Source organism: Castanea sativa, chromosome 1, assembly GCF_040712315.1.
Source record: "Castanea sativa cultivar Marrone di Chiusa Pesio chromosome 1, ASM4071231v1".
In the NCBI taxonomy this organism is placed as follows: Eukaryota; Viridiplantae; Streptophyta; class Magnoliopsida; order Fagales; family Fagaceae; genus Castanea; species Castanea sativa.
The window spans coordinates 83,161,271-83,182,258 of record NC_134013.1 but is presented as its reverse complement, the minus strand read 5'-3'; the positions used below and the strand labels follow the sequence as shown (position 1 = coordinate 83,182,258).

General features: G+C 32.5%; 1 protein-coding gene across 3 annotated transcripts; it reads right to left on the bottom strand.

Moving 5' to 3' along the window:
* Nucleotides 1-770: 770 nt before the first annotated feature.
* On the bottom strand, nucleotides 771-12,926 carry LOC142621925 (uncharacterized). 3 transcript variants are annotated; one of them, XM_075795302.1, is made up of 14 exons: nucleotides 12,723-12,926; nucleotides 12,579-12,612; nucleotides 11,852-12,064; nucleotides 11,630-11,766; nucleotides 11,382-11,531; nucleotides 10,897-10,998; nucleotides 9,266-9,430; nucleotides 8,943-9,053; nucleotides 8,506-8,603; nucleotides 7,641-7,764; nucleotides 7,166-7,255; nucleotides 5,328-5,372; nucleotides 1,886-2,206; nucleotides 771-1,065 (listed from the first exon to the last, which is right to left on the bottom strand). In XM_075795302.1, exons 1-14 carry the CDS (start codon nucleotides 12,768-12,770, stop codon nucleotides 1,039-1,041), a joined length of 1,665 nt encoding a protein of 554 aa, XP_075651417.1. In that variant the 5' UTR covers nucleotides 12,771-12,926; the 3' UTR covers nucleotides 771-1,038. The 3 variants fall into 3 exon arrangements, with proteins under 3 accessions (XP_075651417.1, XP_075651416.1, XP_075651418.1); XM_075795301.1 differs by having other exon boundaries at nucleotides 8,506-8,593; nucleotides 8,943-9,075; nucleotides 12,723-12,920; XM_075795303.1 differs by having other exon boundaries at nucleotides 7,725-7,764; nucleotides 8,506-8,593; nucleotides 8,943-9,075; nucleotides 12,723-12,920.
* Nucleotides 12,927-20,988: the final 8,062 nt, after the last annotated feature.

The window sequence follows — 20,988 nt, the reverse complement described above, 5'->3', positions numbered from 1 at the left end:
TGTACATGTGGATTATCTTATTATTAAAAACTTATTTATTGAATTTTTTTTTTTTTATTTGTCAAAAGTTGATAGAAGTACAATTATACCAAAAACAACCTTTTAAAAACTGTAAACAAACAAATAAACAATAAACAATAAACCTCATACATAGAACTTGGGAAGGCTCTAGAAGGAAACAAAAAAACAGCTTATTAATAGGTGGAAGTTACACAGGAAGGGAACATTAACAATCCACCAATTGGCAAAGAGTAGAAAGTTTCCACCCTTTGCAGGATTCAAACTATTTTTGATTAGTTAGAAAACCCCTAAAGAAGAAATAGAGAGAAGAAGACGTTTCAAAGTTTGCCCGAAATATTAGGGTGCGTTACGCTTACGGTTACCAATAACCAAACGGCTGAGCTTAAGGAGAGAGATCAGTTCTGGTGGCTGTTATTTATTTATTCATATTGTCAGGAGAGTTGGCAACCTACTTTTGATGAACAGCCCATAAATGTTGGAGATTTGAACTGTACCATCATAAGTGATCACGTACGGAACAACCTTATGTATTATGTTACACATTTGCAGCTACGGGCTTAAGCTGATATTGCTAACCAAAAATAAAAACCAAAAAACAAGAAATCTACTCATAAAAAAAAAAAATTAAAAAACTCACAATCTTTCAAAAATTTTGAGGTAACATTAGCTTAAAATTCAAAGAGGAGAGAGAGCCATTTTTCTTTTCTGTTTTTTGGCTGAGTAGAAGTAGAAGATCCCAGATATATTCATTTCTATTCAAACAATTATATTTATGCTCATATATATGAGAATGTTTCATGACATCAGAATCATTTAAAGAATAAAATACGATGCATAACACTTATATTTGTGTCCATTTATTCCCATCCATTATGGAACAAAAGTGTATTAGCATTGCCCTCCTAGCGGAATCCTCAATGAATCAATCAACTTTAGTTGCCATCTCTGACGACAAACAAATTTCCAAAAATTGGTGAATACCGTGAATTGCCCTATTCATATTTGTTTATGGATCTATCAATTTTCGAACAAGGTTGATGGAACCTGAAAGCAAAAGGAACATGTGAAGGGAGCTATTGAGAGAATGTAGGAGGAAAATAATACACATGAAATAGACCATCTTAGCAACTTGAATCCATGCCTAAATGAAAATCACAAAAACCCTAATTCTTTCCTTCAAGCCGGGTCAACCAAGCAAAGAGTTCCAAGTTTATAGGGCATGTTTGAGCATGTTTGAAACCAAACCCTGTTTAATGGCTCCACCATTCAAGGGAAATTCTATAAACCACATGTTTTAAGTCTCACAATGCAAAGCCAAGCATCCACATTTAACTTAAACAGAGCACACATTCTCTGAAATGAGATAGACACAGAGTCCATGGACATAGAGAAGGAAAAGTAATGTTGCAACTCTGTTTGGACCATCATGTCAATAGGTTGGAAACTTGGCTATGATGTGCTAATAAGTTATTAGCTGCTTACAAGGAGAACTTTTTTTTTTAGTTGGTAACTTATGCATGCACCCAATGGGTCCCAAACCCAAGACTTCACTTTCCAACCAATTATTATAAAGTAAAAAGTGCCAGCTAAGCTATAGCTCATTGGTAGCAGCTTAAAATTCCACTACACTTGTTAATAGATTTTAGCATAAATAAACTCATTCCGAATGTGGTTAGTTTTGAATCTATGAGCAAACTCCCCCATATGAAGGGTAAGAGATACCACATGCCTTGTCCACAAAGGCTGATAGTAGGAACCAGATGTACTCATTATTACTAGCAACCATTAGCATGAAGCACAGAACATGAATATGTAAAAAGGAATAAGGGGGGAACAATAACTTCTAAGAAAAGCCATATCATACCTTCACATGATGTGGCAAGATCTTTATATCAAAGGGCGATTGAAGCCATGCTTCAGGAGGATAAAATAAGAAGTTCTCTGGCTTGCTGGTATACACATCTGCATATTGATGAATGTGATAGGCAAAAGCAGATTCTTGGCCAGTGTCAGTAAGGAAAGTAGCTCCAAAACATCTATTGAACATTCTCTTCATCATGCTGCGTGCATTTTGCCGCTCTTCATTAAGCTCATCAAAAAGTGACTTGTATGCTTCACATCTCTGACTTTGAGCTACAGTGGAATGCAATTTACCCAAAAGTTCCTGGGTTATATGAAATTTTGCCTGTGTCCAGAGAAAAGGAACAGAAGTAAGAAAAGATTTGAAAGCTTTAAAAAGCAGAAAGGAAAACAGTGCTCTGAAGTTTTTCATCTATTAACAAAGAATTCATCTGTCACTATTTTTTTTTTAAAACAAATTAAGTGTATGGTTCAAGTCATATCAGGCAAAGAAACAATTGAAGAAATTTAATGACTTTCATGGATTCATCAGTTGGCAAGCTAAAAACCAAAGCCAACTGTAAACTTTAAAATCTGAAACAAACTAAAAGTGAACCAATCCAGTAAATAAACAAGTTGTAGAACCACTTGAAAACCCTCCCTAACATACAAGTAGCATGTCAAGAACCAAAACGAGATAGTGTGTGGGTTGGTGGGGGGTGATTGAGGGCCCAATGCTCCATTAAATGTTTTATATGAAATAAATTTTAGCTTCTGATCAAATTCCTACCCTACATTTCGTAAATCATAAAATCAGCATAATCAAGTCAATCATAGAATCTAATGTTCCTTTTAGAATATATGATGAATGTCATGTATCGTTTTAATAATTCATCCAAAAGTATGTTGTTGAAATGTTTGATCAACCTAAAGCTCAATAGAATTAATCTACAGACAAGATCCCATGATGCATTAGGTGCCAATCAATTTTGATGGTGACATGATGAGATTATAATTGTCTGCTTCATATAATTTGGAACAATCAGCCCGAAAACTTTATTCTTGACTAGGCTTGATCAATTATAGAGTACTGACGGTAAATCATTGTCAAGGGTTATTAGAACATTAGTTCAAATAAGAATATCCCCAATTTTCTTTTAGCAATTTAGTTTTTCTTTTTTCTTCTTTTGTTTTCATAAATTTTAGGATTTCACTGTTTATTCATATAAATAAATGGTTTTTCCTTCTATTAGAAACATAGGTTGGCACCATATAAATTCACAAACTGAAACAATAAATTTATTTGTCCATTCCAACTTTATCCCAAGTTGCAATATTTCCAAACATTTGGATTTAAGGATTATGATGAGTTATATAGAAAATTGAGATGAGGGATGGAGAAAAGAATACCTATAAACTTGCTTAAGACAAGAGAAATGAAAACAAAAAACATGCAATGTGTCAAGTGCATTACAGAAAAAGATCAAAGAGTGTAAATGAAGGGAAGACTTAAAGAGAGATGGAAGAGTTATTCTGATAAACTTTAATGGAAGCCATACAAGAAATTGGAGTAGAGTAAGTAATCCAATTGATAGTAAAAACTGTTGATTTATTCAAAGAATTAAGATGACCAACGTAAATGATGCATTAAAGAGGATGAAACGAAAAAAGTCGTGAGAAGTGATGAAATCCCCATTGAAGCTTGGAACTGCTTTCAGTGATACACGCTTAGGATGTTTGACAAACCTTTTCATTACAAGCTTAATTGATAACAAAATGTCAAGCGTAGAACTAGTACTTTAATAACTATATATATTATATACAAAAACAAAGGAGATATTCAAAACTATACAAATTCCCATGGTATTAAGCTTTATGTGTCACATCACGAACCTCTAAGAGAAAGTGGTTGAACATAGGTTAAGATACGAAACAAAAATATTGGATAATTAAATTGGTTTTATGCCAAGGAGGTCTATGATGGAAGCAATTTCTTACTTAGATTCCTAATGGAAGAATATAGTCAAGCCCGTGAAGATTTCCATATGGTTTTTATTGGTCTAGAGAAAGCATATGGTAAATTACCTAAACTAGAGAGGTTTCGGTCTTAGAAAGGGAAAAAAAATTCTTATTAATATATTAAGGTGATACAAATATCATGACGAAACTATAACTAATGTGAGAACAAGCAAAGGCATCACAGGTGAGTTTCTTATCACAATTGATTTGCATCAATGATAAGTTCATATCTCTTTGAAATAGTTATGGCCACTAGACTAATTCAAGATGAAATCCCTTTAGTGCATCTTTTTTTGTAGACAATACAATTTTAGTGGATGAAATTAGACATGAAAGTTAACGTCAAGTTGGAAATTTGGAGGGATGTTTTAGAATCTAAAGGCTTAAAACAAAGTACGTCGAGTATAAGTTCCATACAAGGACAAACAAAAATACTAGAATTATAGATAGTCCAGAGATACTAAAGAGAGTTTTTACAATATGTTGGATCAATAATTCATAAGGATGGAGAGATCAAAGAGGATGTGAATTATAGGAAAGATTAAGGTGGATGAAGTGGAGAAGCGAATCAGGAATATTGCATGATCATAGAATACCCATTAAGTTAAAAGGAAAGGTTTACAAGACGACTATAAGACTAGCTATGCTATATGGCACTAGATGTTGGAGTGTACAGAAGTAACATGTACATAAAATGAGTACAGTTGAAATAAATTGTTAAGATGGATAAGTACAAATATAAGGATAGATAGAATATGAAATGAAGAAATTCATTTAAAGTTGGGGGTGGCTCCTAGTAATGAAAATAGGAGTAAAGAAAAGCTAGGGGAGAGTCATTTGCGATGGTTTGGTCATGTGGAAATGAGACCAATTAATGCACTTGAGGAAAAGTGATTCAATTCAAGTCAAACGAATGAAAAGAGGTAAGGAAAGACCTAAAATAACACTAGTAAAAGCAGTAAAAAAAATGATGTATTAATTAAAGAAGCAAAATATAGTATGATTTGGATGGATAGAAGGCGGTGAATAATACATGTGACTAACCTTACTTAGTCTATTAAGAACCTATAGCCGGCCCCAGAGTTTTGAGACCAAGGCTTTGTTGTTGTAGTATCCAATTTCTAATCCAAATTAGCAAAAAGTTATATACTTCTACAAATTTTAGCCTAAAAAATATATTGAAATAATTTTTACAACAAATTTTGATTTATTGTTCTGGATGGGGGAAGAAGATATGGAATTAGAAGAATTCTTCACTATTTTTTTGCCTCATAACAACTAATCAACAGATATAAGCAATCTAAATGGAACCCTATTCAACTAACCAAATTTGCAACCCAAACAGCTTAAGGCTCAGATGCATGAACCTTTAACAACCTAGCGATCAGAAAACAAAAGTATAAGACCAACAAAATTCCAAGAAAGATGAATCATGTGCAGAATAATACCTGTTCAAAACGATAGCTATCCTCATTTTGTATGTGTATTTCACTCTGCATTTATTAGCAAAACAGCCTCAGAGAGTTTTTATTTAAAAATAATATATATATATATATATATATATATATATATATATATATATGTGAGGAATAAAATGACACCCAACATAAATACAATTTACAGTATGTTCAGATATCTAACTATATTACAATAGAGTAGCACTTCAACTGCACCAATCTGACTAACAATGTAATATAACCAAAACATGATTGTAACGCCCTTCCCCACCCCCAACTCCTCAATCAAAAATGTATTCAGGATCATCTATATCTCTTCGAATTTATAAGTTTGCATCAATGCTCAAGAGTCAATTTGTAAACAACCAATATTTATTGTATCTTTTTTTCCTTAATCATGCATTCCCATTCACCATCAAACTTTGTAGAATTCTGAATGAACCACTTTGAAAAGACTATCTTCACCTATCATAATGCAGAATGCCAGCATTTTTTTTTTTTTTCGTTATTCGAAAGTTACACCCGCATACCTCACCCTCCACCTATTTTTATTGGAGGAAGAAGTGCGATTTGAACCAAAACCAATTGGCAATGCAAAATGCCATCTGTGTAACAAAGACACATTTTGCCATTTTTCCTCATCCATGCACTTCATATCAATGTCAGACACCAAAACCTACAGCCTTTTTTATACAAATAGGAGCTTGAAGAGCTAGAGGAGTTGCTGTTTTGTTGTATTGTAAGTTGGGATCACTGCCTATGAAATTCCTAGGAATGCTTTTTGGGAGCTTCTTTTGAGGCTAGTGCAGGGTGAATTCAGTTTTAGAAAGGTAGGAAAGGAGACATGTAGGATGGAATAACTTATACGGGTGGAAGTATTTTGCTCCTTAAGAGTATTCTACCTACTTACCTACGCGCTTTCTCTTTCTTTACTTACTATTCCTACTCATGCCAAACAGGCTTGAGAATCTCCAAAGGAATTTCTTCTGGGGTGGGGAAGATGAAGAATTTAAGCTTCATTTAGTGGATTAGGATACAGTATGTTCCCCTATCAAAAATGGAGGACTAGCAGTGAAAAAACTAAGCACTTTCAATCATGCATTTTTGAGAAAATGGCTTATGGCATTATGGTGAGGGGATCACTTTAGTAGGCATTTTGTAGGTGTAAAATATGGAGGTAAAATACAAAGATACATGAGATCCATGGACATCATAAACAGTCCACAGCCCTCATGGTTGCAGCCTTTCAAGTAGTATTTGAATGGGCTGATATAGATTCAGTTTTTATCATCTTCCAAGGTTCAGGGTGGTAGTAGAATTCAGTTTTGGCATGATGTGTGCTGCAGGGAATGGCGCTTCCTCCTATAATAATGGGATGGAAGGTAAGGTTGGAAGGTAAAGTTGTGGGTTCAATACCTACTATATGCATGTGGAACTTAACAATTAAAACAAAAAATGATGTGTGGTAGCAACTAGCAAGCAGGATAAAAAAAAGGGGGGGTGGAGGGGATTCATGAACTTACTGCATTGCACAAACAATAGCAACTTTAAAACATAGAAAGCAGGAATAAAGGAAAGTGATAATAAAAGTACAGGGTTAAATAAATTACTCTGCCCTGTAGATTTGAGTCGGCCTCAATTAAATCCTTACAATCCAAATTTGATTGATCAAGTCACTAAATTCTCCAACTTATGTGAATGTTCTACATTTTAGATATATTTTAAGTCCTGAAAATTTTCTAAAAGCATTTAAGAGACAAGTTCAAAAATGTCTAGCTAAATACATACTTCTAGTTCTTATTTATCAAAAAAAAAAAAAAAATACATACTTCTAGCTCATGGATGATGGCAGCAGTGCGCCAACCAGCCTTTGAGGGTCCTCTCAGGTCACTAAATAGGTGATCCCCAAAATATATAACCTAAAAAAGGGAACAAAAAAACAGGGGCTCAGTGCTCAACCTGTTCCAGAGAAAAGCATAGGTTTGCCTCAGAAATTAAAGCTGTTCAAGTTTCAACTCAGCAATTAAGTGTGCGTTTGGATACCACTTCTTTTGCTGAAAGCGGAAAACAATAAAAAATAATAATAATAAATTACTGTTCATGCTTGAAATTACTGTTCATATGCCTGATTGCACTGTTCATGAGAGGCGCTGGGTAAAAAAAAAAAAAGCTGAAAACGCAGACGCAAACGTGGGTTAACCAAACGGACCTTAAAGGTGCTCAAGTTTCAACTTGTATGACAAGCATCAAAAAAGAAAATAAATTTAAACTGGTTAACAAAATAAATCATGAAATACGATGTACCTCTGGGCCATTCCACTTGGTTATTTGGAGGAAAGATTTTAGGCATCCATGGTAGTAAATTTTATTTGGAAGAAAAGCATCTACCTTAGTGTAAGCTAAAGTGTCCTTTTCTGTGTCATAACAACTGCATGGAAGATAAAAGTCAGAGCATGACAGATCACCAAACAAGATATTAGTTTAGCCTTCAGTGCATTGTTAAGGAGATAAAAACATAAAATTCGAGTCCAAAAAGGACATGAAAGGGAAAAAGAAAAAAAAAAACAATGAAAGATGCTTAAAAAATAAATAGTTGAAATTATCAAAATAGAAAACAAATCAGGGTTTTATATACATATCAATTATCATTTGTCTGGAAACAAAAAGGATAGCTGAAGTCATAAGCTAGAAAAGTAAATGAATTCACACTTTTTTGCAGCAAGGACAAATCAAGTCCTTGCACTTATCGGGTACAAATTTCCAGTCTGTTTCTGGAAGCGCCTTTTTTCCCCCCAAATGCATTTTCTTTTTTCAGAATAGTAGCATAGCATAAACCTTGCCATAAGGGTTCACACTGACTGTCCCACATCCACCATATGTGTTTCTGATATATAAAGGGCATCCAAGTAACCTCATAAACCACATCAATCTTACTCCTTATAATTATCCCAACAGAAAATTTGATAGAAAGCCTCATGAAATTATTTGCACAATCAAGAACATTTTCACAAAATTAATTTGTATTTTTTTCTATAAAAAAAATTAAAAGAGAAAATTGAAGAAAAAAATAGAACGATGAGCACAGATTTCTATCTTATGCTCAAGAATCTAAAAAGAGGTTTAAAAATAAATAAAATAAAAAAGAGCTTAGCAAATTGAATATACAAACCGGAATGGATGTTCAGATGTATAAAACTCCGGCTTTTTCGCTTTAGCAATCACAACATCAAAAAGTTCCCTCCAGGAGTCTTTGTAACCTAAAGAATCCTAACAAAACAACAATAACACGAATTATATTTACGCAAATATGCATCAGGAGAGAGAGTATGCGTTAAATTCCTTTTTTTTTATAAGCATGCGTTAAATTCCTATCCTTAAAAACAATCCATATGCTTTGTATATTTAATTGTTCTCAACTAAAACATAAATAAAACTTTGTGACATCCTCTTTAGCATTCTCTAACCATTTCACAAGTTATGTAATCAACGACTACAAAAATAAACTCCAAAACAGAAGTATTCTGTGAGAATCTAGGTTACAAACATAAAATCCTCAACTTCAAAATACAAAAAAAGCTATAATATGATTTCCCCAAGAAAAATTACCTCCAACATAAAACGCATCCCTCCATCCACAAAGTAATATGGAGAATTCGTCAGCAAGAAAAGTTTCTTTCCCTTCTCCCTTAGCATCCTGAGAAAGCGTAATAGCTCCCCCTGAAATTTTCATCCACAAAGACTAGTACAAAGTCTCAAGTATAAGAAAAAAAAAAAAAAAAAAAAAAAAAAACTCATCTTGATAATAAGAACAGGTTCTTTCACTTGTATCATCAAGCCATCATTGTCAGCATGAATTAAACACATTATGTAGGTCAGAATATATGAAAAAAAGAAGAAAAGAAAAGAAAAGAGGAACCAGTAGAACTCACATTTTTAACTAGGTATCTATGAGGATCAGCAAGAATTCCCCTGTGAGCGAAGCCACTTCGATGGACATGCTGAATTGCACGATTTACATCTTCATAAATGTAACTGGTATCAAATTCCAGCTTAGCATCAACAAAATGTTGCACAACATCTGCAATAAGACAGGCCTACAAACTCACAACAAAACAAAATATTCAGGGGTTGAAAGAGAAGTGAAAATAGCCACTTTGCGAACAGTCTGAGTAGAAATATGACCGTCCACTATACATCAAGAAATATGTGTCAATTACAAAGAAGAAAAAGAAAAACAACTAGATGCCACCATCTCTTTTGTTTTTATAGCTGTTTCTTGTTCCTTAAGGGAAGAGAAACCAAATTTCTAACCTATATCCAAAAACCCTGTATCTTAAGTATGATGAACCTCTAACTGGAGCTTTCAGATATACAAACAAACTTCTCTCTTTTGTGATCTACGTTGTGAAAACTTTGAACTAGATGTCACCATCTCACTTATTTTCATTAGGCCTGATCATATGATTGTCACAGATATGAGATAACCCAAGTTTCATAGAATCTAAAGAGACACATTCATGTATTAGGTTGATTTCTATAAATAAAATAAAAAAAATTATTTTCCTTTGACCACTCAGATCATAAAATTGACTCGAATGTCTGCTACAAAACTCACTAATTATAGATAGATCATAAAAGAAAAGTAAATTCTTATTTATCATTATGACATTGAAAGTGACATGAACATAACTATAAATGCACAAGTAGACATAGTAAATGAAAGAAATAAATAATCAACTTAAAATTTCACAACCATAGTATTTTAATCTGGGCACAAAGCAAATACAAATGGTAAGTTTCTGAGAGTTCATAGATTAATATCACATTTCAGGGCTGTTCCCCAATTCCTTTTTTTTTTTTTTTTTTGATAGAAGGGCTGTTCCCCAATTCCTACAATGTAACCCATGGATATGATTAAACACACCATATGTACTATGGACACAGATGAATATAACAGAGACAATGCATCTATCAAAGAAAAACATAGATAATGAACATACACAGACAAAAAACATAAGTTTGTGCTGATACACACATCAATTTTATCTTTGCATGTCTTTTCTTTGGAAGAAAGCAGGCAAGATATTTGTTTAGGAATATAGTAAATGCTTGAAAGGAAGTAAAGTACTTCATGTCTAACTAATTGCTTCTAAGTTTGTTCAAATAAGCATATTATTTAAGAAAATATATAGAACAAGAAAATATGTCACTCTTGATAAAGTGATATATTGAAGCAGTTTTATACATTGATAATTGGGTTACTATATGAGGTCTTCTGTTCTAAAAAAAATAAGAAAACAATCACTTTCAAAAGCTCAGTGTATATATTGTAAGAGGGCTTCAATCAACTAAAACTGTCTCCTATACATCACCCTAAAAACTTAACATGTCCTCACCCAGGAAGAAAATTGTTACAAAGATACTTAACATGCATAGAATGAAGTTCACTGCTCAATGAGTCGTGTCTGTGTCCATGCCGAACACATGAAAGACTACCACAACTCCTACGGCCAGTACATGGTACATAGTAGAGAAAAAATATATAAATAATGAAACCAACCTCACTAAAGCAGAAGAAATCCATCAAACCAACAAGTCCACGGGCTTGATCACGGCCAATATGCCGCGTGCCATATAGCTCTTCTATTTCCTTCCTGCTGAGCTGTACATTCATAGGAAAGGAAAGATATTTAAGAAACAGTTTTTCATTGATACCTTTTAAATGTCCAAGCTCTGCAATAACAATCTTGACAAATTGAGCTAGCAATAGGAATACTATGTTTTGATTATAAATAAAACTGACCAAGCATAGACAGGTCATGGTGCATTATTGTATTGTTTTTTTTAATAAAGTAGCTTTGTAAAGGATGGAAGTAAAATGTATACAAGAAAGCTAATAGAAGAAAGTTTTTGAAAAACAACCCACCAGAGGTGGGCAGATGAGACGGTAGATGCAAAGTGCATTGTGATTATAGTAAAAAAATAATAATAATAAAAAATAAAACTGAAAAGAGCATCTTTATCATAATAATTAATGAGAAGTACCTTGCGATGACCAAAGTAGCACCCATCCGGCTCAATCGACCCAAAGAAATCCAACTTCAAAAGACATCCTTTTGACCTATCATAGTATAAGCCTCTAATAGGAAAAGTTGGATCATATTTGAATTTCATGCATACTTCAGGATACCTAAGCTGAGAACCACAATAAACAAAAGCAATAAAAAAAATAGTTCTATAAAAAACATACCCAATAAAATATAATAACATCACCTCAATAGGATAAACCTGACCTCATTAACCATGTGCTCCTTTGCAAGATCATAAATCAAACTCTGCAAATTGGCAGAGTAATGTGCCAATGTGTAATCATAGTCGAAACCATAAACTTGTATGTTGTCCAATCTTAAGTTCTTATTTACATAAATTCCTAATTCCAAAATAAATTACAAATCGTTAATATGACAAACGATGTATCAAATCAAACTCAAAGTCAAAACAGATGCATAACAGACCTTTTGGATTCATCTTAGGCATTCCCTTCAGCACCTTGGGAATCTTGTGAAAGCACTGTCTCGCAGCATCAAACTCATGCCGAATCTTCCCAATCTCATCATCAGTTATGAAACTATCTGCCGCAACTTGCCCACAGTCATCATCTGGTCTCAGTACAGTTTGGTCCGACGAAGCAATCACACTATAGCCCCGAAAAAAACTTCCTCCAAACCCTTAATTCAAGTATAGTTCAAGTCAAATTCAGTTAAAAGAAATAAAACCTGTCTATAGGAAAATGAACAGTAATAAACAAGACTTGCACAAAGATATAAACAATTGCGTAAATTTAATATAATCAACTGCAAATACCAAAAATATCAAATTGAGAGTAATTCTACACATTTCTCCGTTTGTTTTGGCATAAAAAAAAAAAAAATCACTTTTCAAAAGCAAAAAAAAACACTGCAAAGCTTTCTAGCTCATTTTCAAGGTCACAACCAAACAAAGGAAAACGAATCAATTTTCAGGAAAATGTTTTCCAGTAAAACATTACATAATGATCATATGATATACAAATACAAACATACATGCTATATGCACTTCTTAAGCAAAAATATATGCTTTTTTCTATTGTAAATCAGTTCAACATATAAGAAACGCAATTATGTGCTAATTTTAATCACTTTTTTTAGCAAAGATTAATGAATCTAAATATTCAAATGAAAAATAAAGAGGAAGTAAGAAAACCTTCGCGAGCTTCAGAAGCTGAAAATGCCGTTCTCTGCACAAAAAAGAAGTAATAGTGAAAATGCCACAAAACAAACAAAATCCGAAGCTATGAAATAGTACGAGAGAGAGAGAGAGAGAGAGAGAGAGAGAGAGAGGAGATACGTTAATGGAGGAAGAGCAGAGAGGGAAAAGCCTACGAAGGGAGGCCATAAGAGAAGAGTTGAGGTTGGCTTGGCTCAGCTAATCAAATAGCATTTCCGAGTTTTTAGGGTTTTGGATTTCTGTGTGAATGAAACTAGTTGAATTTTCAGAAGCAAGTGTCTGTGTGTACGAGTGTTAGGGATTTTTCTGTTTAATTCGTTGCCATTGGAGAGAAGAGAAAGTCAGTCACATGCGAAGTTGAATGGCAACTTGTCGAATAGCGGCTCATTTGTGGGGAGTGGGGACTACTACAGTCCAAAACTCCAAATACCACGGTTTGTGCTGAGGACTACCATTTTGAAATTTCTTTCTTTTGCTTATCTCAACTCTCTAAATTTTTTTTTTTTTTTTTAAATGGAACTTCTCTCAATCTAATTATTTTTTTATGGAAAAAAAATGCTAGAACCACAATTTTTGCCCCACAACTTACTCACATGGCAAGTTGTGAGCAATAAAATAAAAGTGGTGGGTCTATATCTCCACCACTCACGACTTGTTATGTGAGCAAGTTGTGGCAAAAATTGTAATCTTAGTATTATTGTATGATGATTTTTATTTTTTTTTGGTTTAATAACATAATTCTCAATTCATTCATCTCTTTTCGTGCACTAAAAATCTGTGGTGAATTTGAGTTTGCTAAATACTTAAAGATTTTTCTGTTCAAAATAAAAGAATAATGTGGATTTAGTGGGAAAACCTATAAGTTAGTAAAGAGGGAATATCTTGAGATATCCAAGACTTAAATAAAGAAAGATGATATTAATTAGTGCCCTTAGAGTAATTATTAATAAACTATTTTAAAATATTTTGACACATTTTTCATGAAAAATAGAAAAAAAAATCATCAAAAAAATTAATTACTTTTTTTCTTTTCTCAAAAATATTTTCTAAACCAATGTTTTTAGGGCATTGTTTTGACTTCTTTCATAAAAGAAATAGCAAATTTGAAAAATAAAAGAAAAAATAGTTATAAAAAAGGGAGGACTTTTAGAGAATTAACAAATCGAACCATGCTATTCAAACTATCCATGTTTTTTAATTTTATTTTATCTTGACTAAAAAAACTATTGTATACATATATATTTTTCTATACTACCTATAATAGGGTTTCTCTTTTTGGACTAAATTTTTGTATGGTTCATAAATACCCCAAAACTTTACACTTAACATGTACAAAACTTGAACACAACATTTTTACAACAAATCATAGATGGTTAGTTGTTATTGGTTTAAATTTGAATCTAACACTAACATTACTTTTTAGCCCCAACAATAACAACTAGTAACAACCTGTCACTTAGAATTTGTTATAAAAATGTTGTGAAAATATTGTGGACATATCATTTCTCAAAATGAATCTCCAACTCCACTTTAAATACCTACAAAACAAAATTATCCAAAATTTAAATAAAAGAAAATAAACTTCTCAATCCACTTTGTATATTTCCTTCAAGACCACATTCCAACTTTTATTTTCTTTTAAAACTTTATCAAGACTCATTGGTTTCTTTTATTTAATTTTTGGTTTCTTTTATTTAATTTTTGGGTTGTGTCATAATTTAAAAATTGAGGTGAATATAAAATTATGACATTAGACCCAATATATATATATATATATCATCGCACGCGCAAATTATGTGAAGAGTTTAGTTAGCTTTTAAGTCTTTAGCTTTTAAATTTAAAATAAATAGTTAAAAAATGTATTCAAATGTACATTTTTTTTTTAGAATAGTATTCAAATGTACTGTATTTAGTTTTTCATATATTTAAAAAACATTAGTTCTACATTTTCATATCATTTTATATACAATATAATAAAATTTGGGTTTAGAAGTTATGACTGCGCTAAGTAACTATCTTTTCTCTGTGACAAATAATTAAAGCCTCATTAATTAGGATCATTCACTTTATATAGAAGTCTATTAGCTAATTTCAAGAAATTTGAGTACTACTTCAACTATTTTGTTGTATGTGGAATTCTATTTGCCAAGTTTCAAGAAATTTAAGGTTCTTCTCTATCTAAAATTCTTCTTCAAAAGTTCAAACAAAATTAAGAATTTTAAAATGAAATTTAAAATTTATTTTAACTATTATGAACATTTATCATAATGTTATATTTTAATATAATAAAAATTGCACATTGCTTGTCATCCTTACACCAAGTAGCTCAATATATTTTTGCATTTTGAAAATTTAATTTAGATGAAACTTTATTAAAATTTCAAGTGACTCACTAAGATTTCAATAATATTTTAAATATAATATATCTTTCTATAGTATAAAATTTGTTAATTAATCCATGCATTATACACGCATACTACTAGTTTATGTTTAAATTAAATACCATTTCATTTCTTATATTGTATCTTCAATATTCTTGATGTACTCTTTAATTTATTTATAGATATTTTAAAATAAATTGATTGCTAATCTAAGGTTGAACCAACGTACCATCATACCATTCCCCTGGCTTTTATAATTGATACTGATTTAATAACTACTATCTACCTATGGGCTTTAAGGCATGCTTAAAAGTATTTTTTATATATATAATTATAATTGCAATTTACTATCTCACAATCCAACCTATTATAGATGACCAACGTAAAAGTGAGCTTCAGACCTTGGAAGGTAAAGATATAAAGAAGAAGTCGAGCAAAGATACAAAGAAGTCTAACAGCAACAAGGCATCTGCAGAAATAGAAAAGAAGAAGAAGAAGCTGCAGAAATAGTAAAAGCTACAAGTCGTTTATATTAATATTATGTATACTACATGTAGTTTTGGATGTAGGTGTTGACAGCTGTACTATAGTGGTTAGTGTAGTTAGTTTGTTAGCGTTTTTGCACGGGAGAGTTACTTCCCATTCCTATTGTATAAATACTCTGTGTGTATGCTCTGTGTAATGCAATTCAATCATTTTTTCTCCAAATGAGTTCGTAATGCCAATTAATACGATCCATTTCATCATGTTTGAGTTCCGGACAAATTTCCAACTTGTGTTTTTGGATTTTGATTAGAGCATCCGCATTGATATTTCCTAATGCTATTCCATTTTACCATTTAAAAAGCCACTTTATCAAATTATACAATACTATTTTACAACTCTCCAACATCCAAACTTCTATTTTACCATACTACACATTAAAATACTATAAAAATAATAGTATAAAAATATTTCTCAATTCTCTTTGATCTCTATTTCTCTTCCTCTGTCAACCTTCTCAATCACACCACCACCACCGTCTAGAAAAATCCAGAAACCAAAAATCCACCACCGTTCACCTTCTCTGTCATCCTTCTCAGTCACACCACCACCACCGTCCATAGTAAAATCTAGAAACCAAAAATCATTCACAAACCAGAAACCATTGTTCTAAATCAAAATTAAAAATCAAAATCAAAACTAGAAACCCACCACCGACCCACGCCGCCGCTACCGCTGCTGACCCGACCCACATCAGCCACAAACCCACCACCGACAGAAACCCACACAACTCGCCGATCTTCACTGGTAAAAACCCAAATCACTCACGGGTCTCCAATCCAAATCAAAATCAAAAATCAAAAATCAAAACAAGAAACCCACAACCGACCCACGCCGCCGCTACCGCTGCTGACCCGGCCCACATCAGCCACAAACCCACCACCGCCAGAAACCCACACAACTCGCCGATCTTCACTGGTAAAAACCCAAATCACTCACGGGTCTCCAATCCAAATCAAAATCAAAAATCAAAAATCAAAAATCAAAACAAGAAACCCACAACCGACCCACGCCGCCGCTGCACCACCTGACCCACGCCCACATCAATCACAAACCTACCACCGCTAGAAACCCAAATCACTCGCCGATCTCCACTGCTAGAAACCACAAAAAATACCAAAAAATGAGAGACCAACTGAGAGAGAAAAGCTTGAGATTAAAGGGATTTGGAGATGGGTGGGTGAATCGGCGGCGATGGCGAGAGAGAGAAAGGGGATGAGAGAGAAGAGAGAAGCTTGGTGTGAGAGAGTTCAACAATGGAGTGAGTCTGAGAGATGAGAAAACGTGGAGAGAACTAATAAAATATTAATATCTTTTTTTACAATTGAGCTACAGTGGATTCTAAATGTAGAATCACACTGTAGCTCAATTGCAAATTTTTTTGCAATCCTGAGAGTTTACAACATTCGCTGGAGTGGGCAAAATGGGTTTGAATGGTAAAATGAGTTTGTATTTGGCATATCCCCTACTCAATGCGGATGCTCTTAGAGCTGGCTTTTTGCTTAAAATTATCTATTGTTGCGGGTCCCATGTTGACTTACTTCAATAGCTCTTTCCTAGTTTTCTTCACATGATCTGATACTGTTTTTGATCAAAAAGCTAAATTCATATATTATTTATGAGTCTTACTCTATATTATTTCTCGTCCATTAAATTTAGATAAAAGTAGTAAAATTAGTGGTAACCGGTAACTCGGTAAGTCTTTACCCAAGAGCTAAGAAAAAAGAATTAGTTTCTAATTTGGTTTTAAGTCCTTACATTTCCTATAAGTAAAAAATTTTTAAAAAAAATTAAATTAAATTCAGATAAAAGTAGTAAAAGTAGTGGTAATGGCAGGGGCGGAGGGAGGGGGTCCGAGGGGGCAAGTGCGCCCTGAACTTCCAAAACTTTCTATAGTAATAGTATAATATTAGCATATTGTATACCACAAAAGGACAAATAACTTCTTCTTTTTTTCAATTCACACGGCAGCTTTTCTTAGAGCATTAACATTTGTGCTACCAAAAATTTCACAATTTGGTACCGCAAAAAACTATTTTATCTATTTTATCACCTCACTTTACAAAACACTCAATATCAATAATTTTATTTTAACATTCAATACAATAAAATAATATAACTTTTAATAAAATATTGTATTTTTTTACTATATTAGCTACAGTGCACAGACATCTTTATCTATGCACTGTAGCTCAACAGCCATTTTTTTTTTTTTTTTTTTTGCTTTTTCTCCACCATTGCAATAGGCTTTTTAGTATTGATGGTGCTAAAAATAGTAATATGATTTTTTAGTTTTTTAGCACCGCCAATACTAATGCTCTCACATAAATAGACCTACACTCCAACAACTCTTATATTAAAATAATGGTAGAAATGAACAATGATGTTTTATATCCATTGTTTTAAATGTTAGTGACCTCAGCATTGATATTACAAGTTGCAGCAGCTACTGTTGAAAAAAAGTTTTCAACAATGAACATGACTAAAAATTGATTATACAATCGAATGGGAGATCAATGAATAAATGATTGCTTAGTCACATATATTGTGAAGAAATTATATAGCGGTTTCAAAATATGAAAAATCGTCAAGAGCAATTAAGTAAATTAAACTAGGTGTGAAAAAATAAATTAAAGTTTGCATTTTATGTTAGACTATGTATGAGAATTTCATTAGCATATAGTTGGTTATTTACTTTGTTATTAATATGGATTAATATTTTTCAGGTTAATTTTCTACTTTCAATTTTGTGTTTTAATCTTGCCCCCCCTAACCCAAATTTTTGACTCTGTCACTGGTAACCAGTAACTCGGTAAGTCTTTACCCAAGAGCTAAGAAAAAAGAATTAGTTTCTAATTTGGTTTTAAGTCCTTACATTTCCTATAAATAAAAAATTTTTAAAAAAAATTCTTTCATTTGATGCACAAGGTAAAAGTGGTGGTAGGAATGGGTCTTTCTTCGTAAATTTATGTAGAAATTGGGCTTTGATGTAGGATGGATAAATGAAGTCATACGATTATGGGTCTTATAGCAATCGGTTTTGTACTCAATTATGATTAATGGTTTTCTAGAAGGATATATTCTTCCTTATTTCTATAATTAGGAAGCCAGAGTCTGATGGGGTATATTAGAGGAGTGGGTGCAAGTAGAGGAGGCTCAGTGAGGATTGAGAGCATCTGATGCAATTGCTATGAGTAGCTAAGATTTAATATCATAAAAAAAAGAAGTAAAAGAGTAAAATTAAAAAAAAAGAAAAGAAAAAAGAGTAAGATTAATAATAAAATATTGTGAGAGAGAAGGGCGTTAATTGCACCAAATCCCAATCCTATTAGTGACACACCCTTCTTCTTCTTTTTGTGTGACAATAGCTGTTGTTTGGTAGAGCTAAAAGGGGAGGAGTGTTTATGATTCATGCCTATTCAAGATAGCTATGAATTAAGCTACATCATGCCAAAAAAATTAACAAAGAGGATACTCCCTTATTCTTTAATAAAAATACTCCATTAGCTAATTCTGGATGATATAAAAGACATGTTTTGGGTTCCTATTATCAAGGAATTTGAGAAGTGCTTGAGTCAAGCTATACCTATTTTATGTCATGACTCATGAGTTGCTTTAAGTTGCCAAAGAGTTTAACAACTGAGTTAGATTCCCGTATAAGTAAATCTTGGTTGGGGAAGGATCAAAAACTGAAAAACGTAAAATTCACTGGCTTGCTTGGGATAAACTTTGTCCCTAAAATAAGAGTGAGAGTCATGCACAGAAGCAATTGTAACTCCCCGTTTTGGAAAGAGAAGTTTATCAATGGCTTACCCAGACTCTTTGCCCATAAAATCAGGGAAACCCTCAGTAACTCTTCCGATGTCATAGATTATGATGACCTATCTTATGGAGACATATCCAGTGTCATCCGCAGGGAAGGCCTGAAAATGTGCATAGACACGAAGATCTAGAGTCAAGCCAATAAGGACAAGAGGAATGCTAAGTATGAAGTAGGAAACTTTTGTACTCAATATGGCCTCCCTTCCATAGCCCCGTCTAAAAAGAAATGTGAAGGAACAGGATACCCTAGGAAAAGAACAGCCTCTAAGTTTTATAGAAGTCATAAGAAGCCTAGTAACTTCAGCAGAATTTAATTTCTATTAGAGCAAGAAATCCAGGGACTTCCATAAAGCTGATGGTAAAAAGAAAGATTCAGCACGAAAAACATTCGATAAGAAAAATAGAGAGTGTAATAAGTGTGGCAAGAAAGGTCATTTTAGGAATGAGTGCAAATCCAAGGTTAAAGCCTTAATCAACACCCTCCAGGGGGACCAAAATAGCAAAGATGAAATTTTCGAGCTTTTAGAACTCAACCGCATAGATAGTGAGTTCTCATTCAGTTCTAGTGACAATGAAATCTTCTAGGTAAATCTATCTTCCTTCTCTATAGAGTCATCTAGCATCTCCAGTAGTCCAGACATCAAAATAGGATGTAAAGATAGTTGTTGTAAAAACAAATCAGTTAACATTCTTAGGGTGTTGATTATGTCTATAGCCCAGCCATCCCTGATTATGTCTTTTATGGTTTATTATATTGGAATTCTCATTTTCTACACACACACACACACACACATATATATATATATATATTAATAGATAAAGCTTAGAGAAAAGTGAATTAGAATTTGAAATTATAATCCAATTTTGCATCATGTGTCTAAATTTATGTGAGAACCACCATAATTATCCACTTAAGCTTGTGCCATATGTCTACTTAAGTTTTTTAATCTTTGTGTCAAGTGAATTAATTAGTACAAAATACTAAGAATCTTATATTAATGAACTCTATAAAAAAAATCACATAAACTCAATAAAAATCACCGCATAACAAAAATCACCACACGTTCTGTTTTATTAAAAATTAGAAAAAAATGATCATAAGTAGTATTAAATTAAATTTAGATAAGAATTTTAATATGTGACTAATTACGTTTACTTTAAAAAATAATTTGACTAATTTTCTATATTTTATGATAAAATTTGTGTTTAATTTTAAATGTATCTATATGTATGCATGAATGCAAGTGTTACATGCTTTAAAAAAATTAATTTGACTAATTATTTATATTTTATTATAAAAATTTTGTTTAATTTTAAATGTATCCATGCGTTTGCATGGAGTTACATGCCAGTATAAATATAACAATATATAATAAACATTGCCAATAATTAGTATGTGTATATTAAAAAGACAGCCACAAGTGTATTGTAAGCATTCCCATTGGCAATTGTAAATGGTATATGTAGAGAAAATTTAGCATAAAGGCACAAAAAGAGCCAAGTAAACGGACTTGTAAAATCTTACAATTGCAAATTTTTCTGCAATTGTGCTACAGTGTCGTCCTACATTTAGGATGGCATTGTAGCACTTTAGTAAAAATTATAATATATTTTAATTGATAAAGTGGAAGAGAGGTGGG

Excerpts from the sequence above, each read along its gene's own strand:
- LOC142621925 (XM_075795301.1), bottom strand. The coding sequence starts at position 12,770 with ATGGCCTCCCTTCGTAGGCTTTTCCCTCTCTGCTCTTCCTCCATTAAC. Across the intron at positions 11,767-11,851 it reads GCCTAAGATGAATCCAAAAG|GAATTTATGTAAATAAGAAC; the intron begins GTCTGTTATGCA and ends TTTTGGAATTAG. Across the intron at positions 9,431-10,896 it reads ATTTCTTCTGCTTTAGTGAG|GCCTGTCTTATTGCAGATGT; the intron begins GTTGGTTTCATT and ends GTGAGTTTGTAG.